At 43.8% G+C, this 25,848-nt stretch overlaps 1 protein-coding gene across 5 annotated transcripts; it reads left to right on the forward strand.

The window, feature by feature from the left end:
• The first annotated feature begins 235 nt into the window (after window positions 1-235).
• RBL1 (RB transcriptional corepressor like 1) lies at window positions 236-25,500 on the forward strand. 5 transcript variants are annotated; one of them, XM_069034072.1, is made up of 22 exons: window positions 236-387; window positions 511-644; window positions 1,553-1,753; window positions 3,090-3,154; window positions 3,246-3,374; window positions 3,466-3,626; window positions 4,349-4,398; window positions 6,025-6,208; window positions 7,596-7,762; window positions 9,639-9,751; window positions 10,295-10,398; window positions 10,586-10,723; window positions 12,299-12,463; window positions 12,630-12,765; window positions 14,411-14,677; window positions 16,749-16,927; window positions 18,723-18,899; window positions 20,300-20,371; window positions 20,557-20,638; window positions 22,355-22,521; window positions 22,931-23,095; window positions 23,335-25,500. In XM_069034072.1, the coding sequence occupies exons 1-22, from the start codon at window positions 256-258 to the stop codon at window positions 23,503-23,505; spliced, it is 3,159 nt and encodes a 1,052-aa protein (XP_068890173.1). In that variant the 5' UTR covers window positions 236-255; the 3' UTR covers window positions 23,506-25,500. The 5 variants fall into 5 exon arrangements, with proteins under 5 accessions (XP_068890173.1, XP_068890174.1, XP_068890175.1 ...); XM_069034073.1 differs by having other exon boundaries at window positions 16,803-16,927; XM_069034075.1 differs by lacking the exon at window positions 236-387 and adding an exon at window positions 798-1,024 and having other exon boundaries at window positions 557-644.
• The last annotated feature ends 348 nt before the right edge of the window (window positions 25,501-25,848 follow it).

Here is a 25,848-nt window from a genome sequence, read left to right on the forward strand (position 1 = left end):
CGTGTCCCAGAGCACTGCGGGACGGCGGCCGAGGAAAAGCCGCTCCTGCCGTGACCTACCGCAGCCGTGCGCTGGGATCGGCCGCGAGCACCCGCCAGCACCGAGCGCCCGCCGGCAGACGGGAGACCCCGAGCGACCCCGGTGCCACCGCCCGGCCGCGACCGCCGCCCCCCGCGCGCGGCCCCGCCGCTGTCCCCGCCCCCGCACCGGAAGCGGCTCCGCCCTTCCGGCGGTTTTGGCGGGCGCTCCGCCGCCATGTCCCGCCCGGGGGCCGCCGATCCCGGCGCCGCCGTGGAGCGGCTCTGCCGGGAGCTCAACCTGGACGCGGCGAGCGCGGCCGAGGCGCTGCGGGACTTCACGGCGCTGCGGGGTACCTACAGCCTGGAGGTGAGCGGGGCCGGGCGGGCGGGGGCGGAGGCGGGCGCGGTCCCGCCCGGTCGAGCCCGCGGGGCGCGGGGCTGCCCGGTGACCGCGGCCCCCCCCCGGTGACCGGCGCGCCCGTGCCCGCAGGGCGAAGCGCTGCACTGGTTGGCCTGCGCGCTGTACGTCGCCTGCCGCCGGAGCCGCGTGCCCACCGTGGGGAGCAGCCCGATGGAGGGGAACGGCGTCTCCCTGACCCGCATCCTGCGCTCCGCACGCCTCAGGTGAGCGCCCCGCCCGCCGGGCCGGCTCCTGCCGGGGCCGAGCGCTCCGCGCCGGGAATGCTCTGCCAGAGCCGCTAACCCGGGTGCCGCTCCTTCGCTCGCAGCGCTGCCAGCCGCGGCGGGGTAAAAGCAGTAAATCCGCTGTTATTACAGATGGAAATTAGATGCAAATACGTAATTTCCAACTTCAAGCCTTTGGGAAAGCACCTATGTCGGACCAGCAGCTGTTCCACCCACGCCAGTTGTTTCTTCCTGTAGTTAATTTGACCACAAACACCTCGGCGCGTGCCATCCCGGTACAACGTGTGTCCGACTCAGGATTCAGGCCAAATCCCGCCGGAGTGCTGGCAGCTGCTGGTTTTTCTGGGAACACAGCACTGGTGAGCACAGAACTCACCTTCTGCACGGCCCCGGCAGCAGCTCCGTGTCGCTGTGGCTCTGACCTGGGAACACGGAGCTCGGAATGTTGCTCATTCCATTTAAAGATCCGCTCCCCGCTGAGCTGACAGAGGAGTTGTCAGTTATTCACACCTCCAGCTGACAGGTTTTTGTGCAGGTAACTTTGACAGGCATTGACTCTTGGCTTGTTTTATTGCCTGTCCTGCCACCACACTCAGAGCTGCGCCTGCACTTTACTTTCCACTGCTGCCCTGCTCTACACAGCCATGCTGGCAGCCTCCACATCAAATTAGTTTTCTCATGCCTTAAAGAGGGTCGAGAAACCCCAGAGTAATAAAAGGCAAGAGGCTTATCAAAGTAAGTTTGGGAGTCTTATCAAAATAAATTGTAAACCTATGTAGTAATCATGTCAGTCATTAATGGAGTAAATATGTTGCATTTTGGCTTTTAAAAAATTTAGAATGTAAGTTGGTTAAAGTTCAAAGCAGATTTTTCTTTTTTCTTTTAAGTTTAATTCAGTTTTTTAGCAAAATGAAGAAGTGGATGGACATGTCAAACCTACCCCAGGAATTCCGAGAGCGAGTTGAGAGGCTGGAGAGAAATTTTGAAGTGTCAACTGTGATTTTCAAAAAGTTTGAACCAATATTTTTTGATATATTTCAAAACCCTTATGAAGAAACTTCCAAACCACATCGAAGCAGGAAGCAGAGGTATTTTTTAGATTTGATGTGACTTTTCCCTGGAAAAAGTTATACCCCATATAAGTTTATGAAAATTAATTGCCAAAGGGCTGTGGTCTCTTTGATTCTGAAATACAGCCAATGCAGAGCCACCCCTGGCCCCGGTGGGTGCAGCTCAGGTCAGCTGGGCTTCACATCCAGCTCCTGTAACACAGGAACTGTCTCACAGTGAGAATGTCAGGGTGTGGTGGGGAGAGGTACCATGAGGTGGGTTAGCTCCAAGGTATGGGGAGATCAACACTTTAAACGTTTGGCAGAAATAACTCAAGTAGCACAGGAGTGTTTTGTCTTGGCACAGTGCTGGCAGGGGGTTGGTATCATGCCATGATCCCTCTGCTCAGGGGCTGTCACATCCCCGCGACCTCCGCACTGCCAGGTGTTTGCCGTGGTGGCCAGATGAGTGGAAACACCAAATGGGAGGAAGTTACAGATGATGTGCTCATTTTTATGGCAAATTTGGGAGTGGGTGGTGTCATCTTCCACGCACACATGGAACGTCTGCCTTTCTGAAAGGAGCTTGTCCGTGTTCCCTGCAGAATATGTGGCTGTGACAGCTTTGTAGTGAGAATGTAACCTTGAGGATGAGGGAGCCGAGCTGTGGCTGTGCAAGGTGTTTTTGTCAGTTCATGTGGGTTCTCTGGATGTGAGGGGGGGATAGTTGTTGTGGTACAATGCTCCAGTGTAGCTCCACATCTAGAGGCAGAATGCAGTGGGAGGTGTTCTGTCTGGTGCTCTGTTCATGTTCCTTTCTCCAGGCGGTGGTGGTTGGTGCCACTGCAGCTTTGGCTGCTCTGTGGGCTGTCACGTCTTCCTTGTTCTTCCATGTCCATGGGCTTGGATAGTTCTGCTCCAAACAGGAGTCAGCAGCTGATCTGTAGTACGAGCTATAATTGCCTGTTCTGAAGGGATGGCTGATGCTTTAGTAAAATATTTAGGAGAAACCATCACTGGAATATGTGGTGGTGGAATATATGGAGCCCTTGTCACCTCCCCACCTGTGGCTGCAGGAGGGTTCTGTGGGAGGTGACACCAGCAGAATAGCGTGGCAGGGTCAGAGGCAGCCTTTGGCTTGGGAGCAGGGTCGAGAAGTTGTGGATGTGTGCAGGACACTCTTGGAGCCAGGTCGGGCACTGTCTGTTGGGCAGTGAAAGCTGAACTCAGGACATGTAGCTTAGACTGGGCCTTAGTGTGGAATTAAGACAGCAGCTCCAGCTGTTGCTTTGAGCTGGGAAATTTGTACTGTAGAACAAAGTTTGGCTTCTTGGAACTGAAGAGTAATTTCTCCCCCCATTTTTCTCGTTGACAGGCGGGTGCCATGCAGCGTCAAAGATCTCTTCAACTTCTGCTGGACTCTCTTTGTGTACACTAAGGGTAGGCTGGTTGCTTTGCCTGCATGGTTTGTATACATTCCCAGCTGTGAACTTCTGTTGTGTTGCTTGACGTGATGTGCTGTCTCTTAAAGGTAATTTCCGTATGATTGGAGATGATTTAGTAAATTCCTATCATTTACTTCTGTGCTGCTTGGACCTGATTTTTGCCAATGCCCTTCTGTGTCCAAACAGAAGAGATTTGCTAAATCCGTCATTTAAAGGTATGGTGGGGACAGATTATTTACAATCAACTGTGCTTTGTTCTCTTGGCTCATTTGAAATGAGGTTGAACGTTGGTTGTCTTGTTCCCAGGCTTACCAGTGGAATTCCACACTCTGGAGATCAAAGCCTCCGAGGACCCTCCCTGCATCATTGCCATGCTCTGCGAGCTGCACGACGGGCTCCTCGTGGAAGCCAAAGGCATAAAGGAGCACTACTTCAAGCCATACATTGCAAAGCTGTTTGATAGGAAGGTACAGCTCATGAGTTTTATGAGCACGTGGTGGTGCTCCGTGATGGTCTCGAGACTGTTTAAGTCCTGCAGGTTCCACAGGGGAGAGCAAAGGAAATGAGCAAAGGAACTCAGGCTGGCTCAGGTTTTCTTTGTATTTTAGCAGGAGCAGAATTCCCTCATGGTTGTAATGCTGGGTGCTGTAAGGCCTCCTCTGTTTCGGCTTTTTATGTTGGTGAAGAATCTTTGCTTTCCTGTCTTGGCAATGTGAAACTGAATCATGAAGGATGGTGTTTTCTTCAGGCAAAATAAGTGATCTCCTTGTGAAATAATTGTATGGGATGTCTGTCATGGGAGTGTGGGTCCTGCTGCTGGTCTTGAAGTTGAGCAAAGTGCTTTGGAAGGAGAGACTGAGGTTGCAGACCTGTCTAGTTCTGACCCTGGAAATGTTTTCCATGCTCTGTGGAAGCTTCTTTGTAGTTGCCCATCGAGCCAGTCCCTAACCCAGCAGTGAACAGATGTTACACTGCAGGGCTGGCTCTGAGCAGTGGATTTGTCTGGAACTTGGATCCAGTTGGGCTTTGTACTCTGTCTTGGTAATGGCACTGTAGCCCTTTGGTCTAGGCAAAAAAGAGTCCAGTTATGCACCTAAATCTCATTTCTTTTTGACTGAAACCATCATGCCCTCACACTTGGAACAGTTTTTATTTTATTATCTAAGATATTTCTGCTTTTTATTCTTAGATCTTAAAAGGAGATTGTCTGTTGAATCTTTGCAATTTTATAGAAAATAGGTAAGTTACAACTTTTGTCTTAATCATAGGGCTTGGTTCATGTCAAAGCACAGGCCTTTGTGTACTAAAGCTCAGTTTTCCTGTTCTTTTGTCTTGCCATACCTAATGGGTTTTGATTATTTGACCATCAGAGTTTCCCTCTGGCTGAAGCACTTTCTGGATCTGAGGTGTGGCCGATGTCAGGGGTTCAGCCTGCAGAGATTCTTTCTTGATGTCACTTTTTTTGGTGCTTGCTCTGATTTTCTGGAACTGTAACCTTTGAATAATGTAATGCAAATCAAAACCTTGGCTCTGAAGGTCACAGATGTGTTTCTGTACACATGCCCAAGTAGGGAAATGTCTCAATTTATTTATCAATCTCTATTTGAGTGTGTAAATCTGGATGCAGCAGATGGGCTCAAAAGAAAAGGAAGCAACAATTGCAAAAAAGAGGTGAACAATTTCTGTCAGAGGCAAGTGTAGTTGTTTCAGAAATTTTTTGAATTCACCTCTGAAAGCTACTTTAAAGGCAACCTATAAAAAATCCTTGTGGGGTTTTTTTTTGCCTTTTGCAAAAATACGTATTAATTTGTTTTTGCCTTTTGTTTGTGAGCTTTTAACTTACTGGTTTGCTTTGAGAATTTTGAGCAAAGACTCAATTTATTTTAACAATGCAGATAGCACCTCGATTTAGTTATAAACTCATGTTTCTTTGATCACTGAACATTGAATTTCTCTTAGTATTTCTTCTACTTAAAAATTAATAGTATTGCTTCAGTAAGAGTGTCATAGGGAATGATACAGTAGTCCCTGTTCTTTTGCAAGTAGTCTGACATCTAAAAGATACTTGTAAGCATCTCTGGGGTTTTTTTTTGTCCAACTTCCCACTGACCTTTACTTTTTCCTAAAAGACATGGGGAAGCTGAACCTGATCCAGTCAGGTTTCCTGTGGGATCACAGAGTTGCTTGTGTCATGAATTCATTGTTATATTCCATTATTTTATGTACTGGAACTGCATTCCTGGCCTAACTGCAGGCAGGATTTATTGACACAAGCCATTTCTGATTTTCATCCAGAAGTTACATTCTACTTCCCAAGTACATGTTTAAAGCTTTGCAGCCTTGGTGGGATTAAGCATCCCTTTTTTCCAGTGGGGTTTGCTGGAATAAAGGAAATGAAGGATTTGTTTGGTCTCATGTGCCAGTGGTGATTTTAGAAATGGAACCCAGGCAGGTAACTCCTCTGTTTCCCCTCCTCTGCACAGAAAATTATGTGCTACAGTGGCAAACCTGGAAATCCAGCAGAGTGAGCTGGGTGCAGTTCTCATTGGTTGCTCCATGTGTGCACAGATTTAACCTCTGACCAGCTGAGCACTTCCAGACTGGTTTATTCACAACTGGTGTGAAAACAAAGTTGTTTTTTCCCTCTTCTTACTGAGATCCAAATGCTGGTGGAAGTGTGATCCCTGCAGTGATCCTGGAGAGGTTTTGGGTCCAAGGGCAGGCAGGGATGACCAGGGGCAGGTTGCTCAGGGAGGTGGAAACAGCACTGCTGTCCAGAGCATGGAACTCTGACCCTGTGTTGCTTTGGGGTTTTACCTGCACTCCTCGGGCACCTTTGGTATCAAACCTGGGTTTCTCTTTTAGCAAAGCACTGAATAAAGAGTATGAAGAGTATGTTCTGACAGTGGGTGACTTTGATGAGAGAGTTTTCCTGGGAGCTGATGCTGAAGAAGAAATTGGCACTCGAAAATTCCCTGCAGATGTACCAGGAGAGAAAACGGCAGCAAGAGCTCACGTGGAATGTCATCTGCAGCAGCATTTTGAAAAGGTGATTTATTTAACATGGCAAGCTCACTTGAAGTTCTCCTTCAAGTTTTCCCATCCTTATACACTCTTTGAATCCTCGAGGTTACTTGGAAGATGGTGGATATGGTGCTGTCTTGCTAAGGTATCTGCTTTACTGTAGAATTTATAAAATAACTCTTCCTTAAACAGAATGAGAGCACTTTCATGTGTATAGTCTGGTTTTGTCCAAGAAAAATCAGTATGTAGTTAACACCCAAATATGTAGGTCTTAGTTTTTTTCAAGCTTCATTTATACCCCATAATCATAGCACTGAACCTTGACACTGAATTCATTTGTTCTCCCACTGTTTCCTTTCTTAGGAAAGGAAAAGTCAACTTTCCTACTCTTCTATGGAAAAAAAGATTCATGCATAAATCTCAACAAAGTCTCTCTTCATTACAAAAAGTAGCCTATAAACAGAGTTAATGTTTCACTGTGTTTAAAAATGAAAAATGTATTTAATGAAGTTGGCATGCAGGAAAACAGTTCCTTGATTACTTTTTAATCTTGGATAAGGGGAAAAATAATACTGGCTGTGTGAAAGAACCATATGCTGTTTGATTTATATGTCAATTAAAAAATAATTCTTACTCTAAGATGCTGGTGCTAGTGTAAATGAATCATATGTCTTAGCTTTTTCTCCTAAGTATTGGTGTATTTCATATTCAGGCAAATTAAGGACAGGGGTTTGGCATGGGTTTTATTAATTCTGAGCTTCAGTTTCTGTAGTATAATAATATTACTGTTTATGCATAATGACTGCAGGCTTAACCTTTTCTCATTATTTGCCTTGTATCTTCAGAATGTTGTCAGTTCAGATAATTAAATCCAAAAACTTTATTATGTCACTTCCAGAGAGCAGGATACAAATAGGTAAGTGCAGTCTGCTCAGTGCCACGTCATCCTTTGGATGAAGGGAGGCCCATTTCCCAAGGAATATTTCCTGTGAACCTCTCCTGTGCAGCTGTGCCACCCACTCCTTGTGTCACCCAGCTAATGCAGTCAGGGACTGAGAATGGAAGTGTGTACTTCCTCTTCCTTACCCTTTATTTTCAATGTTCAAATGAGCTTAAAAATCTACAGGTTTTAGGATTTTAGCTCTTAATTTACTGTATTTTAGTTGTAAAAACCCTTTGAGTTAGTTTTTGGCTGCTTGAAGATTTGTTATATTTTATATTTATGGAGTCCTGGGAGAACTTTGGCTCATTTTCAATCACTTTTGAGCTCACAGGTTTGATGAAGCTTTCACGTGGTTGTACTAGTGGTCATTTTAATCTTTGAAGGAATTTTGCAGGAGATGCTCATTTGGAAGGTTATTGAATCAGTTTTGTTGGCTGATTTCTCTTTATTATTTTTCTCTGTCTGACAGAAAAGGTCATTTGCACCTTCAACTCCACTGACTGGCAGAAGATACCTGCGAGAAAAGGAAGCAGTCATCACTCCCGTGGCTTCAGCCACACAGAGCGTGAGCCGTTTGCAGAGCATGGTGGCTGGGTTGAAAAATGCACCAAGTGAACAACTTACAGCTATTTTTGAGTGAGTATGACCACTTCAGCTGCTCTCATTGACACAGAAACTCATCTTTTGGCTTTTTTTTCCTTCGGAGCAGAATAATTTGGTCTGTGTTTCTGTATTATTGTTGAAGGATCTTCTGTTTTCTCAATGATCTCATCTAGAGAAGGATGGCTGTACACACACCCCCATCTGACTTGTCATCACCATTGTATTAATGGAGCTTCAGCTTTTGCTGATGTTAATTTGTCTGTTTGTCTGCTTGCAAGCCAAATGCCTTTTTTGTTTGTTTACATTTTAAACAAGTACTTCTCAATTAAAAGATGTGGTAACCACGTTGGCAGGGGTTTTGGAGGAGGGTGGAAATGTTCAGGTGAACAAGCTGCAGTCTTCACTCCCAGCTGGGAAGTTAAAACTAAAAGCAGCCTACAGGCTCCACATTTCTCCTTCACACTACTTCAGGGTGTGTTGGTGTAACCCCGTGGCACAAGGATGAGCCTCACAGTGACCCTGGTCACTGTCAGTGCTGACCTTGAATAGCAGCAGCTGTGTTTCCCACTGGGGATGTTCTGGTGGCTGTTCCCTGAGCATAGCTCATAAAAAACAGCAGTTGAATAGTAAATACCTGTAAAGATGCTGGGTGTTTTCCTAATATCTTTCCAAGTTAAGGTCCTGCTGTGTTATCGTGTAAGGTCTCCAGGTGTATTTTTATAAATCAGAATGGACATTTAATGTTAGCACTTAGTATTTCAAGTGCAGAAGCAATGTTTTTTTAAAGTAACCATCATAAACAAGTGAAAAATACTACTTGCAGTTCTCATCTTTGGAGTGATGTATATTTGAGTTTTCCTAGCACTAATTCTTAAAAGTTTACAACTGCTCAGCAGGATTTGTTTTGAATATTTCTTTGATTGTTTTTGTAAGGACTGATACTATTTATGCTATACAGTTAGGACATTAATGTGTCTGTAATCTCTAATAAAACATGTGTTTGTTCCAAATAGTAAACCAGTCTGTCAAGAGAGAGGTAAATATTAAATTGGGAACAAGAATTGAGTAAGCCTTTGGTAAGAGCTGTGATGAGTACTTTGCTCATCTTGGATACAAGCTGAGCAAGCACTGGGGTATATATAGTGTGTCCCTGGAAGAAGTGGAGGAGCTGTAGTTTGGTCTGTGTAATATTCTATGCTTTTCAGTATTTTCTTTTTCAAATTAAAATTCTGTGGAAAAAGCTTTGAAGTTAATTAGAAGGCTTTGTTCAAATTGTTCAAAGAGAAACCTTAGCTGATTTTAGTTCTGGCTTTTCGGAGTAGTTTAGTGTCTTAATTTGACACCAGCTACAGGCCACTGTCCTCTAAAACAGAGTTGCTGGAAAATTCAGAAGCATTCAGAAAGAGCATCTCCAGCCAGAGATACTCTGGCCCTTTTTTATGACAGGGACAATGTGGAGTTCATCAGTTCTCTCAGTCTTGGTAGGAAATGGGAAGATGCTGCTGCCTCTTCCCTCTAAGCTTTTCTGCACTCCCTCAAACTGAGCCTGGCCTGCGTGGTCTCATGGGTGCCTTTGGTTGGTTGGGTGCCTATTGTGGCATCCTTACCACTGCCTTGCTCCTGGCAGGTTCATCTTTCTCCTCACTGTGCTGCTGTCATTGTTGCTTTCTCCCGTGTTTGTTCCAAGATCTGCATATCCTCCCTGGCCCTGTTAGGAAGAGAGGACACAATACTTGTGTATGTTTTATATTTTCCTCTGTCTGTGTAATACAGGTTATTGCTGATGAGGAATGCTCAGTATAATTGGCTTTTCATTTTATTTTGGTTTTATGGTTGTTGTTGTTTCTTCATATTTATTTTTTTTAACTGGATATTAATTTATACAAACAAGGCTTTCTTTGCCTTTCAGGTCTTGTGCCCGCAGCCCCATGGAAAGCATCATGAGCAGAGTGAAGGAAATTGGTGAGACCTTTTGTTGCAGGTACACTCAGTCAACAGATGAACAGCCAGGATCTCATATAGGTATGGAGTGAAAGGCATGGGGTGTTTCAAAAGGCTAAACCAGGGCAAACAGAATGCATACCTCTACTGTTCTCTGTATTTAATGTAGTGGAGCTGGTTTTATCCCAGGATACACCCAAACAGAAAACTGCTGCTGTCAAACAGTACACTGTAAAGAATAAAAATTTACGGAAGAGTAAACCCAAGGCTGCAGTTCAAACTGGGATAACCAAGAAGTCATGGAAAAGCAACTCTTAACAAGTGTAAACTTGCGTTCTCGTTAGCTTTAAAATTTAAAGGAAAATGAAAGCAAATAGGTAAATTATTATGGCAAAATTACATCACAAGAAATATTACAATAAATAATCCTTTAAAATATTTATGGAATTTCATGCTGTGCTTCAGACTAGTGGATTTCTGAACTTTTTTTTTTGTTTGTTTGCAAAGTCTGTACATACACAGATGCACTATTATTTTGTATGAGGACAGGTGCTGGTCAGTTTAGTCTTAACACCTTTTGTACCAGTGGCATTGGACTTCATCTCCATTGGTTTTAAATTTCAGATTTTGCTGTAAACAGATTAAAACTGGCAGAGATCTTGTACTATAAAATCTTGGAGACCATAATGGTGCAAGAAACACGGAGACTGCATGGGAAGGATCTGACTGTAAGTAAAGAACCAGTGAAAGAGTACTCTACTTCTGGTCTCCTCAACTTCCCTGTAAAAAAGAGGTTGTGGATGGGAGAAGAAGCCAACTTCTTTCCAACAATAAGCTGTGTAGTGTTAGTGCCACAAAGTTCCAGCTGCTGTTTCCCAAACCTGAGGCCAGTGCCATTTGCTGTGATCTCTCCAGGCTCTCCTGGAACAGGATCTCTTTCACCGCTCCCTCCTGGCATGCTGCTTGGAGATTGTGCTCTTCGCTTACAGCTCCCCTCGCACCTTTCCCTGGATCATTGAAGTTCTTGACCTCAGGCCATTCTATTTCTATAAGGTAAATAAACATTGGCTCAGGATAGGATCTGTATTAAAAATGGCACATTACTGCATGGAGAGTCGTAGAGGATGATGCTCTTCCTCCCTAGGGAAAGAGGTAAAACAAGGACTGATATTAACTGTGCATTAGACCTATTCTAAATTCTGGCTGTCCTGAAATGTATTACTTGGAAGGTGTAATGCCACAGCTGAAGCTGAAATATAAAGCAAGAAACCCCATTTTGTAAACGGTACTGATCTGTAACATACTGCTGATGGACTTTTACTAGGCTAGAGCATTCAAGCATATATTTTGTTGATATTTGTATTTATTGACTGCAATGTAGTCCTGAAATAGCAGATACAGCTCTGAAATGTTGCCTTTGGCTGCTACTACTTATCACAGGCTTGCTTTTGCTAAGTTTGGGGGTTTTTCTTTATGTAACAGAACGCAGAGTATCTTTTCCAGGGTGTTCTCTGGTTTTGCTCTTTATTTAACCACATTTCCCCCACCTCCAGTGTAACTTATTTTTTGACTACTTCAATCCTTTTATCCCCTATCCATATGCCTCCAGTTTTTGCTGGAGTCCTAGCAGCTTACTGGGTTTAGTCCTGAGTAAATCTGTTTAGATGACAGCAACCAAAAAATGGAAGCCTTTGGAAAAGCTGGTTCATAGTCTGTCCTTCCTTTTTCCTTTAGTCCTCAGCTGTAGGGCAGTACTGGAGCTGTAACAAATCTGTCAATATTGCTGTGGCTGTTGGTAGCCTCCATCAAAACTGGTGCACATGCAACTTTGTGCAGCAGATTTATGTTTGATTTGAATTTTCTCAGCTGTTCAGTATCTATTCTTGCAGCACGGTTACTTGGACAAAAGTTGCCCTCTCAAAGGCCTCACACAAGAGAGACTTGTGATATTTGTAACTTTGTTCTCTGGGTGTAGTTTCTGTAGCAGGAATAACTAAATGTATCAGTAGATCTTCCAGGGAAGTTTTATGGCATTTCCATCTCTGAAGCTTTAGAAAAACAGGCTGAATGCTCCTCTGGTAGGAATAACCCAGAGTGGCTCTTGTGCTGGAGTGTGATACTGCAGGGGATCGGTCAACTCTGTTCAACCCCCATTTGTCCATGTTTAAGGGTTCTGAGTGCTTCTTAAATTAAACTTTAAGCAGTGGTTTTCAGCTCCTCATGTTATGAGCTGCTTGTTTGAGAGGAAGGAGAGCTGGAATGCTGGGGCTGGCACGTTCCCTGCTGAGCAGCTGTACCTGTTCACATCTCCCAGGTCAGTGCTGCGTGTGCCCAGTGCTTTCACTTGTGCGCAGTTAGCAGTGGTGAGAGAGGGGCCTAAAAACCCCTGGAGTGGATTGTTCTGCACTGATGGCATATCTGCTGTCCTCTTCCAGCTCCTGGGTTGCTTTGGGAAAGGGGGTTAAAAAAATGAGGGACCAGAAGAGGGTTGGGGAAGATGAAGATGTGAGGAGGAGGCTGGAGCACTCTGTGTTGATATTTTGAACAGGAGCCTGAAATAAATAACAGCTGGATGGTGTTAAACATGAGTGATGTGACATTGCTCTGTGTGTGTGTCATTGCCATCAGGTTATTGAAGTGCTGATTCGGTCTGAGGAAGGACTTTCCAGAGACATGGTGAAGCACCTCAATAGCATTGAGGAACAGATTCTGGAGAGTCTGGCCTGGACTCGGAACTCGGCACTCTGGAATGCACTTGAGGCCTCAGAAAACAAAGTCCCAACCTGTGAAGAAGTATGTGAGCTGTATTCCTGTTACTAGGAAATTCATGTTCTTTTTCTCACTTGTTGTTTTATACAGAAAACTGTTGAAATGAGCCCATTACTGCAGAAAATCTTCTATTAATTGTCACAAAGAAGGGAAACTAATTTATCTTACACTGACATTTCTTATTTCCCAGGTAATATTTCCCTGTAATTTTGAAGCCAGCAATGGAGGAAGTGGGCTTGGGCACTTGCCTATGATGCCATTATCTCCCATAATTCATCCTCGAGTGAAAGAGGTTCGAACAGATCTTGGTGGGAGTTTAAGACGAGGTAAGTTCAAGGCTTCTGATACTACTTGAATCTGTGAATTTGGGGAGAGGGGTTTTAAACTTCTTTGTAATTGCAAAAAGCAACCTTGAATCTGAATCGAGTGTTCGGAATTGTGAAGTCTCTTATTTGATCATGGGAAGGTCTAGATGCACCCAGTCAAACCAGTGCTGTGACTCACTGGCAGCAAACAGTGGTGATGGTGCTTCCCTTCTGGACTGGAGCAGATTTTGCTGCTGGTTTGATGCCAGGGTGACCTTACTCTGAGGTGGGTTGTCATCTAATCACTTACTGTCCATTGATGTTTGGATTTTTCCAGGCTTTTTTTTTTTTTTTTTTTTTTGCTTTCTGTTTGTTTATTCTCAGTGGGTTTGACTAGATTTTAGGTGACTTTTTTTTTTAATGGAATGATAAAACTACATTTATTCCTGCTTCCTACAGAACTGTTTTTGTGCAGGGGTGGAGGACAATGCTTTGCCTGCAGTGTTCTGTCCTCTGAAGAACTGCTCTTTGCAGATTCCTGGATCTCACACAGAACTGTCTCCTGACAGTGGGGGTGCAGAAGCAGTGCCAGCTCTGCTGTTTCCTTTGCATGCTTCTCTAGTTAGGACTTGCTGCTTTCATTGTATCCCAGGCACTGGTCTGTATGTTCTTGCAGGTGCACCATGGACTGATGGGTTGTGCAATGTTGTCTCTTTTGGTGTTTTTCTGGCAACAAACAAGACTGTTTGGTGTTTTTTAAAGTACTTCTTAGGAAGGAGATGTACAAACAGTTGCTGTAAGTGTTAGGGTTCCCTGTTTGATGGAAAAGGAACCAGACTGGTGATGGTGAAGGCTGTGTGAGACACAGCCTTGTATATGAGGATCTGGTACTAGAGGCTTCTCCTAAGTTCAGTTGGAGAGTGGTGGGGATAGGAAATGTTTATTTGTCTTTGGTACCAAGAGAACCATCTTGGCAGAGTTAGAAGTAAGGCCTCCAATCAGTCTTACCTGGCCAGTTATCCAGACAGTTTCTGATTCATGGGAAATAGGAAACTGTTGTCTCTGGTATTGTCACAGACTGCAGCAGAAATGCAAAAAGCCTATGAACAGAAGCCTGTACATTAGTGCTCTGTACTTCAGGCTTACTACTGGAGTAAATGTTTGAAACCAACAGAAAAGCCTGAGAGGAACTGAGGGTGTGTGAGGGTGGGGTCAACTGACTGAGGTCGGTTTAGAGAGAGTTTGAAAGCCAGAGCACAGGGAAGACATCATGTCCAAGGGATGTGGGCAGGGGTCCTGTAGAGAAAAGTGTCCACAGGAGTAACGCTTGCAAATATTACTAATTGCTAAGCTGACTGGAGTGAGTACCTGTGATCCTGCGTGTTCCTCAGTTCCTGTGGATCAGAGTGGCTGCTCAGCTTCCATGTGATACTTGATGGCAGAACTGCGCCGTGTGGGGTGACCCCAAAATAAAAGGAGTCAGTCAGACTGTAGAGCTTGTTCTTATCACTTCAGAACAGTAAACTCTGAGAGCAGCCCTGAGCAACAAGTGATCTCTGGTGGTGTAGTTGGAAGGTATCCTTTCTCCTTCTCTGCAGAAGTATTCCCATTAAGCTGCTGTTGTTAAGGTTTTGTTGGATTTATTTTTTCTTCCTTGACATGCCAGATATGCAGCCATTGTCTCCAATCTCCGTTCACGAGCGCTACAGTTCTCCTACAGCTGGAAGTGCTAAGAGAAGGCTCTTTGGAGATGACAGCCCCAAAGAAATGCAGATGGAAAAAATCGTAACGAAAGGAACTAAGCTGACAATTGCTCCAGCATCAAGCATTGGTACTGAAAACACATCAGCGTCTCCTGGCCAGACAGTGTTGACCATAACAACTGCTACAGGACCAGGAAAAGCAGGACAGAAGGTCACTATCCCACTGCATGGTAAGAATTACTGGTGTTTTTCTTCCCTACTAGATGTTTTCCTTGCTCTTAAGATATGCTTAGACCAACCATGCATCTTGAACATGTATTGCTTTTTCTTTTTAAAAAAACAGTTACTTTGTCAACAACAACTATCTTGGTTTGAAGGACAGGTGTCTGCCAAGGAAGGTGGGAACCTCCCTTGGAATGGAAAATGTGACCCCCTTCCCTCTGAATTATTATCACCTTGAAATTAAGGGGCTTTCAGGCAGAGCTACGGCAAAAGGAATAACAGCTCTTTACTGGTGTGTGTGTGGGTGCCAAGGCACACAAACAGCAGCGCCGGCAGCACCAACGAGCAGCAGCAGAGCCCAGGGCCGGCCTCTCCCGGCCGCGGGCCCTTTCCCCTCGGTGCAGCTCCGCTCGCGGCCGCCAGGGGCGCTGGTGGCTCCCGGCCGGGCAGGGCGGCTGCGGGGATTCCCCCGCGCCTGCAGGGGGCGCTGTGGCGCCAGCTCGGCCGCCTCTGCACGCGGCAATGGCGGCCGGGCCGGCGGGAGGGATGGAAAAGGGGCTTCCTTGGCAAAGCCCCAGGGGCAGCCGGGCCCCTCGGGTGCCGCTCGGGAGCCGGAATGGAGCGCAGCAGGAACCTCGGAGCGGCGGCTGCCACAGCAGAGGTGGGCGCACCCGGAGTAATGAACGAGATGTATCGGAAGCTCCGCAGCTGTAGCAGGAGCCGCGGGGCTCCCGGCGGGCAGGGGGTGCGTGGCTACAGTGTAACAAAAAACCATCCTGGAGCAGCAGCAGAGATGCAGCGGGGCCGGGCAGCGGCAGCCGGGCTCCCCCTCCGCAGCTGCCGTACGCAGGCAGGGAGATGTGCTCTCCAGGAATGGGGAGGGGGTCGAGGTCGGGGTCTTTTCCCCTGAGGCACCCGAACAGATGGCAAGGGTCCTTTCTGGTGAGGCAGGGTGCCAGTAAGGGGACAGTTCAATGGCTGCTCTCACGAACAGAGGCTCACCCAATGGCAGGAGAAGCAGTACAGGGCTGGGCTCTGGCGGCGGCAGTGAATTCTCCCCCAGTACACAGCAGCTCGACCGTCTTCCTCCGAAGCCAGCAGCAAGAGAGGGCAAGGAGCTGAGCTTAGCCCCTCACCACCCAGCCAAAATCTCACGGTACCTTTCCCCCAATCTTCGCAACTTCTTTTCTCTCTCTTAAGTATTGGTCATTATTTTCTCTTCATATGGGAGAAAATTCCCTGAGAGAAAGAAAACAAAAGGAGCAATCCTAACCTCCAGCAACAACAAAAAAGCTTACGTTTATATTGATGTCATCTCCTTGGAGACATCTGATCCCTGGCAAGCACACTGAGGATTTCTCCTCTTGAAGAAAAGTTAATGGAGTTTGTGCTCCTTCCAGTTATACCTCACACATTAAGCAGTATTTTGGTTCTCAGCTCCAATAATGATTTACTGCAATTTGTCTTAATTTGGTCTGTTATAATCTCAAAAGGCTCTGGAACTTCTGGATAAGGGTTACATGTTAACATTAGCAAAATACTTTGTGACTTCTGTTTTGTTGAAGTTGAGTGATGCTTGAATATTTCTGAAAAGGATGCATGAGCAATGAGTTTATAGCCATTTCTTAATTTAACAATCTGGTCTACAGTTAAAGATGAAAAGAAATCTCTGCACGTCTCATGTTTAAGGAGATTTTCAGCCAGGGAATTTGATTACTGAGGAAACTAATGAGGACTGTGTAGGATATACTGTCAGGTTTGCAGAAGAAGAAGAAGAATGCCTACCTTCCCCCAAAAGAGTGGAAAACCAAGTACAGAAATTGTGATTTCTTGTAAACTTTGTGCTTTCAGATGACCTTTAGAAAGACCATTCACATTCAGAGTCACCTTTAAAACCTTACCAGAAATGTAATTTTTACCATTTCTGAAGACTCTGAGGGACAGAGTCTTTTTAGACTGTAATATAGAGGATGAAATGTCTTTAGTATCAGATGTTCATAAATGAGTTTGATTTGCTGTTTGGCTCTGCAGCATGAGGAGAGCAACCAGTTTATTTCTGGGTGTGTGTGTCCTCTCCAGGTATTGCAAATGACATGGGTGGGATCACCTTGATCCCCATTTCCATTAATTTAGGCCAGCCATGTAAAGTGGATGCCCAGGCTCCCTGCCACCCTCCTGGGAACCAAGCACAAGAAGTACAGCTGCCAGCAGCCAGCAAACCGAAGAGAACAGGCTCCTTGGCACTGTTCTACAGGAAGGTGAGTGTCCTTACTCAGAAGTGGTGCTGTACTTCTGCCTTCCCTGTCCAGCTCCCATTACCTTTCAGTCTTCATGTGCCTTTCCCTTGGCACTTGTAGTTCTTATATACCTTGAAGAAGAAGGGAAAAGATGTTGAGTGTTGCAGAGAGTCCAGTTTTCCTCTTTCCACCCATGAGATTTTTTTTTCTTTTTAATTAGGAGCTTCTATAAATAAATATCAATGGCATACTGGTAGATTTTACTTTTCTTGGCTGTTTTCATGTCCCCCCATTTGCATGGGTTAGACATACCTCACATGAGATGATTCTCCTGTGTCTTGCTCATTCAAAGCTGCATTGCTGTGGATCTGGCATCTGGAGATTCTCTTTTGCCACTTTTAAGTCTGCCCAGCAGTGCTGGTCTTGCTGGGCTGGGGGCTTAGAAAGCAGTGATGAATAACACAGTAGCTAAAGGTTTCTAGAAAGAATGAGTTTGAAGTATTGCAGGATTTAAAGGTTGAGAACTGGGTGTGCTTCAGAGAAGCTTCAGATGACTTCTAGTTGCTTTTGTTTTCAGTGTGAATTGTGTGAGGGGTCTTTGGAGGAGGCGGGATAACTTGGTCTGGATGACTGCAAAGAATAGATCCCTAAACTAATCTCTCTCAAAAATATTAGATTTTTTTTGCTGTTATTTTCTTACTAGAGAAGTCATTTCCAGAGGTTTTCCCCTTTGAGGGTATCTGTATTACAATACTACTTAGGAAATTCTACAATGAACAATCTTTAAGGTACCTCTTAATACAAAAAATAATTTCTGGAAACGCTTGTAAGTCACCTCCTTTGTCTGAACTACTGGTTCTTTAGTTTTGCCAGTACAGGCTGTTTCTCTGAGAAAGGATTAAGAACTGATCAGCCACCTGCCAGTAGAGAACGTTGTATTTTGGAAGTTTTACTCTCAGCTGGGGAGTACTTCAGGTGTAGCCATGTCTTTGACTAACCATGTCATAGGTAGCATATTCCTCTTAGTTATGAGGTAGAACTAAAACCTTGACTTTTTAAATTTTGACCTTCCATTTACAGTGATCATCATACTCACAATTACAGTTCTTCCCTACTCTCTTTACTTGCTTCTGTTGAGTCGAGAAAGTGAAAATGACACTACCCCTTCCTGCTTTCCAGCATAAAGAAAGTGCCTAAATAGTTAGTGAGGGATATGGTATAGAAGCTACAGGAATAATGTTTTTTGGTGGATTTTCTGTAAGGATTAGAGATTCAACAACTGGAAAAGTGGACAATGTAGTCCTTGAATCCCAGAATTCCAGAATGGTTTTGGTTGGAAGGGACCTGAAAGATCAAATTATTCCACCCCCTGCCATGGTCTGGGACACCTTCCATTAGACCAAGCCCCATCCAGTTTAGCCTTGGACACTTGCAGGCATGGGGCAGCCACAGCTTCTCTGGGTACCCTGTGCCAGGGCCTTACTGCCTTCACAGGGAAGGATTGCCTCCCAATGTCCCATCTAACCCTGCCCTCTGGCAGTGGGAAGCCATTGGCACTCCAAGTCCTTGTTCCAAGTCCCTCTCCAGCTCTTCTAGAGCCCCTTTAGGCGGTGGAAGAGGCTCTAAGGCCTCTCTGGAGCCTTCTCCAGGCTGAACAACCCCCACTCTCCCAGACCTCTTTCGTGGGAGAGGTGTTCCTTTCCTCTAATTATCTTTGTGACCCTTAGAGGACAGTTCTGCTTTGAGGTCTTTTATTTCTGCAGGCCTGGATAAGCTTGTTTGGCTTCACTCTTTCCTGTGTGTCCTTTCCTTCCAGGTGTATCATCTGGCAAGTGTGCGCTTGCGCGATCTGTGCTTAAAGCTGGATGTTTCCAATGACTTGCGCAGGAAGATATGGACGTGCTTTGAGTTCACGTTGGTTCATTGTGCTGATCTTATGAAAGACAGACATTTGGACCAGCTCCTCCTCTGTGCTTTTTATATCATGGCGAAGGTAACACGCAGTTTTAAGAAATTAATGGAATTTTATGTTCAATTGAAAGCATCAGGTGTGTTCAGCATTTACAGTCTGACTGATTCATTCATGTTATATTACTGGAGGGAAGGGGAAAGTCCTTCAAAGAAGTGGATGAAGTATGGTTTTTCCCTTGTTTTGCATATCTTAGCTCACTGGCTTGTTGATGGAAATTCTTGACAGAGTTTTTCTTCTCTTCTCGAGTGCATTCACAGTAAGCACTGGTTGACACAGGCAAAGCACTGTGTGGTCCTATTGCCCTGTATTTGTTTTCTGTCCCATTTGTCATCTTGACAATCTGTATAACCTGAACTAAAAACTCCATTACAGTTAAAGAATTAGGCAGGTGCAGAAATTTGCAGGAGTAACTGGATTTAGGAAGGTTTCTATTCCCCAAAAATTCTCTTAGCTTTTGATGATTCAGGCTGAGGAATTGAGGTGGTTGCCTGTTACTTGTACTTAATTTCTTATTCCATTTGCCAGCTTTAATTTAAGGTGGTGTTAAACTGGACTATGAAACTGGACTATTGGTTTGACTCAAATTTGAGCTGATGATTACAGTGTCCATCAAGCCTAATTCAGACACAAAGGTTTTGAGGGTGAAATTAATCCATTGAGGCTGGATTACTTTTTCTTGAGGGCAGACAAATGAAGAGGAGCACTATGTGTAGAGGGACACTGATGTTTAAATTGTGACTACCTGTGCTCTTAACTGCAGCACGGGTTAGGCTCACCTGATGTCAATGCTGATAGCAAAGCACTGAATAGTCAGTGCTCTGTATTTTATCATGTAATTTGTCATTTTTTTGAGGTTTTTTATAACACAGGCTTTTGAATGCTGTCTCCAGTGCAGTGTGAGACCTGACAGCTTAGCCAGAGACATTGATGCATTGTCTTCTGGCTCCTACTACAAAATTTGTTGTTTGTCTCCTCTTAAAATTACAAATGTATGGCTGGAAACAAAGCGCTTTAACAAATGAGCTATTTTGAAATAAAAAAGCAAGGTGAAATTGCATGTGTGTACGTACCTGCCTAATGTCTGGTTCAGGATTTCCCCACTTTCTGTTTAGAAAAGTTAAGGGACCCAGTTTCCAAATTCACAAAACACATTTTTGACTTTATAATATTTCCTTTCTTTAATTTTAAGTGTCACTGGAGGAAGGGTCTGGAAAGCATCATAAGCAACAAAAGGCTTTAGTAGCTAAGAAACAAGGAATTCCTGAACAAGAAAAATCCTTGTTGTTTTCATACTATCATCACCAGAGATAAATTTTAAAATTATGTATTCATAGTAACATTCATCAAAAAGCTGCATACTGGACCTGAGCAGCCCAGCCTTCATGCTGGTGCTTGGTCTTCAACAGCCTTTTGTTTTCCAGGTAACCAAAGAGGAAAGAACTTTTCAGGACATAATGAAAAGTTACAGAAATCAGCCACAAGCACACAGCCATGTAAGTCAAGAGCATTGCATTTACTTTCTGTAAAGCTCATGGGTGGCTTTTGAAGTGTTTGTGCTCACAAGAGGAAAGTCAAATCCTCTGCAGTGTAATACTCGTTCCTATTCAGTTTGATTTCATCTAGTCTCCTGACTTCCTTGCTTTCCTTGACAAGAGTGTTTTTCCCTGATGTCTTGTAGGTTTATAGGAGTGTCTTGTTGAGAAATACTTCTGGTGATGTCCCATTGGACAAAAATGGAAACCCAGATATGGAGATGACAGGTGAGTACAGCAAAGGAATCTGCTCTTTTCAATAACATACTTGGGGGCTTTTAAAGAACTGAACTGTCAAGTATTAAGAAATTGAGCAAGTTCTACAGTTTTAAGTATATTAAACAAAAATAAATGTATTATTGAAAAAGAAGCCATCTTGTCAGTTGCTCTCCTCTGTATTAGATATGGAAAATACACTTCCTAGTTGGAAAGAATGTTTAATTTCATTTACTTAGATTTGGTTGCTCAGGGTTGAAGTATTTTCTTAGTATGTCAGTGATACTGTAGTTCTTCCTGGAGAGCAACACTTAAAACAAAGAAGAATGAAGATAAACAGTACCTGGAATATTATGGTGGGATTTTTTTAATATCACCTATTCTGAAGACTTAGGGAGAACTTGTTTCAGAAAATAAAAATGCTAACTCTCCAGGACCACCATTTTCTTATATTCATGTTTCTTTTAAATAGGTAATGTTTTCTTTGCTTTGGGTTAGAGAAGAAAAGGGATGAGAGTAGTATTTGAGAAAAATGTGAGAACTGTGCCATGGCTGTTTTGAGTGACAAGTCAGGAAAGTGAGAGATCACGAGCCCGTGTATGAACCCATGAGCAGAGCAGATCATACATGAACCCATGAGCAGATCTGCAGCCAGGACACACGTGGAATTTAGTTCATTCTTTGTGGTAAATTCCCAGTGGGTGGGATTCATCTGCCTTAATGAGTATTAGAGCCATTTTAAAGGCCTGTTGAGGATTCTGCCAGGGTCCAGGAAAGTGCTGATCTCATCTGAATTCTGTCTAACACCTCTACGGTTACTGGATGTCTTGGAGTATCTGAAGTGACACTGGGCTCTGGTATTTTGTCAGACAAATGTACTTGGTTACAAAGTTCTTCAGTGGCTTTTCCTACCAGACTTTCTTCAGTTTATGGACTCGTGTCTCCTTTATTAACTCCTGCTCTTTTGACACCAGTTCACAGGAGCTGTGCTTGTGTTGTGAGAGAAGGAAGGCAAACGGACAAAAGAGTCACTTATGGGTGTCAGCTAGAGCTTTTGATGTTTGTCTCAGTGCACTGATGGCCAGAGACTTTATTGTGTGCTGCTCTGTTTTACTTGGCAGACAGCAAGTTTGGAGGAGACATAGAAGGTTGTATGCAGTAGCACTTCAGCTTAATTAGGGGAGAGCAAACATGAACAGAAATACACTTGCTGTGTGGCTGCAGCTTTTCCCACTTAACAGAATATTCCTGAACAAATGGTGTCATGACTTCCTTGGTGCAGATCTGAGTTGAGCACCAAATTGTTCTTTGCTAGCTGATCAGTAGAGACTTTCACAGAAGCCAAAAGCTGGGAGCTGTCAGACTGCTTAAAACTTAGTATTAAGAGCAAGTAATGGCTTTATACCACTTCCCAAAATAAGCATGGAAAAAGGGGTCAGCTGTGCTACAGTTTCTTGCTACAGCTATTTCTGAATTTGGAATAAAGGTTGATACTGGCCTTTTTAGCCATAACCCACAAGCCTGCTCACAGTGATTGGTAGCTCCTCCTGATGTTCATAACCACCTGCAGCACACTCTGCTCCTGGCTCAAGCACATTTCTTGAATTCCTCTCATTGACTGGTCAATTTATGGACAAGTTCTTGCCAGCTGGACATCGTAAGTTCAACTCTGAAGTGCCCGGTTTGCCAATGCTGTAGTTTTGAAATCTGAAGCTCTCTTATTGTTAGACTCACCTGTGAAAGCTGGCAGCTCCTCGGGACGATCCGCAGCAGAGAACTCGAGTGAGTCAGAAACAGAGGAGAGAGGAGATCTTATTAAATTCTATAATGCAGTCTACGTAGGAAGAGTAAAGTCATTTGCACTGAAGTATGATACCACAAACCAGGATCATGTGGTAAGTATTTTGGAATTAATAACTCACAGAGTCGTCTTTCCTGACAGTTAAACGTATGTCAATAACTTTGTCTTGTCACTTGGTGTGGGTCATGTCAGATAGCTGCAGGTAAGGGTATGAACATTTGCTTTAACAGCCTTTCAAGAGGACAAATGCAGATGCTGCTCAGTTTGCAAACCCAGTTCCAGCTTCTTTACATTGATGCAACACCTATTTGCTCAAATGCCTGTGGACTGTGTGTGTAAGGCGTCTGGAAAATCACTTCTGTTGTTTGATCGATACTTGATCTGTTGTTTCACTGTAACAAGACAAAATATTCTAAAGAAGATCTGGAAGTGTATTAATCTTTTCTGTGAAGTTCCTGCTCTCAGGTGTGTTCAGTTGAGCTGCTGTGCGTCCTCTCTTGCAGATGGAAGCGCCGCCGCTGTCGCCGTTCCCCAGCATCCGGCAGCAGCCGGTGTCTCCCCGGCGCATCTCCCAGCAGCACTCTGTGTACGTGTCGCCTCACAAGAACGGCGCCTGCCTCACACCTCGAACTGCTCTGCTCTACAAATTCAATGGCAGCCCTTCCAAGGTAGACTGAAAAACAAGGCTGAAACCAGTCAGTTTGAGAAAGGGTTAGTCTTCTAATTAGGATGTGGTCTAATGCAGTTCTGATGTGTTACAATGAATAGTCTCTCACTTTGAGGTGAAAGGTAGAATTCTGTATGTAGACTCCATCACTCAGAGGTGCGGGATAACCTGTTGTTCTCTGATATTTCAGACATAGAGCAAGTTTGAAATAGAATAACTGTATTTTTGTATTGATCGCAGAGTTTGAAGGACATCAACAATATGATAAAACAAGGTGAACACAGGAGTAAGAAGCGAGCAATAACAATTGACAGTGACACTGAATCCCCCACGAAGCGACTCTGCCAGGACAACGATGATGTTCTACTAAAACGTCTGCAGGATGTTGTCAGTGAAAGAGCAAATCACTAAAAAACTTCTGTTTTCTGTGAGATCTCTAAGTTATGGAGATGGATACAGCTGTTGTGCTATTTATTTCTTGGTTTTGTATATAGACTGCTGCCAAGTTCCTTTAACACTGAACTTTCACCTGACTTCCACAGGATGCAAAAAGTAAGAGTTATGCAGGAAATGCCAGTGATCTTCATTCCCAAAGGCCACACTGAGCTGTTTTAGCAAGAGTGTTCTGTGAAAGCCGTATTGGATGTTCTCAAGCCTCACTTGGAGCATTGTGAGTTCTGAGTGTAACTCAGCTTCTAATACTGGTTTTATGGTTGGAGTAAGAGCAATAACAAAATTAATGAAATGAGTAATGTTTCCTCAGGCTTTTGGTATTTGGAGAAGAAACTTTCAAAGTGCCTTATTTGAAAATAATATGGAATTTTATGCATTATTTTACTGTGGATTAACTGGAGGGAGAAGAAATTAATTATTTAGCTTCAGGAAGTTTCAGAGCAGTTTTGAACTGTCAGAACTTCTGTTAAAGTGTAGATTGTGACATGAATCTGGCAGCTTTTGCAGTAACAAAGGCAATAATCTAAAAATACGAATAGTGGTGACTTAGGTTGGACTCTGGTAAAGCACTGAGATGCAGTTCTGTGAGCCTGAATTCCCTTTCTCTTGAGCCAGTGGGTGTTCCATGTTGGAAGCCACAGAGCAGCCTGCCCTAAATGCTGTTCATATGCATGGCAGCTCACTCATGAGGAAATACAGTTACAGCTGAAATCAGCAGCTGGGGCTTGGCCATCTCAAAGCTGTTCAAATGCACAAATTCATTAAACAAATTGTATCTCTGTTTTATATTTTCCTGAAGACCTTTAGCCTCTTGTGTAGTATCTACACTGAATGTAAGCCCATCACATAAGGAGATGTGTATGTATGAGGGTTTATAGCTGTTGAAGGCTTGGATTCACTGGAAAAGTGTAAATTCCAGCATCCAATTCTTGTGACTGAGTTTTTAACGCTGAGGATTTGGTAGGGTCTATTTTACCAAAATGGAGAAAAGTCAAGGTTTACTCATTACTGTAAATCAGTAGTTTGATCTTATTTTGTAATTGTATTTAAAGTTAGAGCAATAGAGAAACTTCTCAGCACTGTAATTTTTGGTTTCTGTGTAACTGAACAGAAAAAAAACCAACAACAATTACATAGGACTTGTTTGAGGGGCTCTGTTCCCTCCATTGGCTGGATGGGTTAGTACGTGCTGTGAGATCCACATCTCCAGGGGAGAACACTGCCATGATTTTGGGCAGCCTCAGCTAATGAATCTAGCCAGCAGTGGTGAAGGAGAAATTGATTACTAAGTGTAGGTGTGCAGGGACACTACTCAGCAAGGAGTAGAAAGTTTACAGACTTGTTTTTGTTTCATTAACTACTTGAATATTTGATTTTTTTAAAAACATTTTTACTTTCAAAAAAAGGTGCTTTCCCTTGGAGAGCTGCAGTATGAGGAAATGGCCATGCATTGGAGGAGGTTTAATGTAGATTCTTAATTTCCTTTAATTTTATTCAAGTTTTAATGTTTGTCTTCAGATTTTGAGATAAAAAGTGAAGGATTGCAGTGTTTCTGGATAGGAAATGCATGGTCAGGCATGATGGCATCAGTCTTTCCATAGAATTTTATGATGAGAGTTGAATTGACATGGTTTTGGTTTTAATTCAGTATCATGTGCAGACCTCCTGGCATCTCTGCTCCTCACACTGTCACTGCCTTCTCTGATGGTAGACAACTGATGGAGCCAAAATCCTGATTAACTGTTGTTAGGTATAGTGTTTCTTCATTAGCAAAATGAATGTACTACAACTGGATGCAGTTCAGGATTTTTCACCTTTTTAGGTGATCTAAATACTATTTTGGGCTTCTTTGAACAGCTACAACAATAGCTTACACGGAAATTTTGTAACGGTTTCAAAGTGCCTTCACATGTAAATCTGTATTTTATAATAAACAACTGAAAAGTATTTTAACCTGTGTTGCTGTATCTCCTGTTGTTTTGCTGTGCTAATTTATTAAACAATGCCTTCTTATCTGCATTTTCTGTAATGTCAAAGACCATCATTTTTATGCTCCCTCAGATTTCTTTGGGGTTTTTTTCTGTTTAAATTCATGATATTTCATGTGTTTTGTCTGAAGTTTCCTCCAGAGGTTTCTTTACTGTTTGTACTTCAGTGTGGTGTGGATTCTGGGAGAAGGTGAGTAATATATTACATGAAGTCACCAAAAAAACACTGAAAGGGAGAGAACCCTGCAGTGACAGGTGATGTGCCCCCAGAGGCAGGCGTGACTCCAGCAGAGCTGAGCTATGGGCTCCTAGT

The sequence above is a fragment of the Aphelocoma coerulescens genome, chromosome 20 (genome assembly GCF_041296385.1).
Source record: "Aphelocoma coerulescens isolate FSJ_1873_10779 chromosome 20, UR_Acoe_1.0, whole genome shotgun sequence".
NCBI lineage: Eukaryota > Metazoa > Chordata > Aves > Passeriformes > Corvidae > Aphelocoma > Aphelocoma coerulescens.

What these genes read in the sequence shown, in the direction of transcription:
- RBL1 (XM_069034072.1), top strand. Translation starts at nt 256, where the DNA reads ATGTCCCGCCCGGGGGCCGCCGATCCCGGCGCCGCCGTGGAGCGGCTC. An exon ending in TGCATGGGAAGGATCTGACT is followed by an intron (nt 10,399 to 10,585) that starts GTAAGTAAAGAA and finishes TGATCTCTCCAG; the next exon opens with GCTCTCCTGGAACAGGATCT. An exon ending in TGGCACTGTTCTACAGGAAG is followed by an intron (nt 16,928 to 18,722) that starts GTGAGTGTCCTT and finishes CTTTCCTTCCAG; the next exon opens with GTGTATCATCTGGCAAGTGT.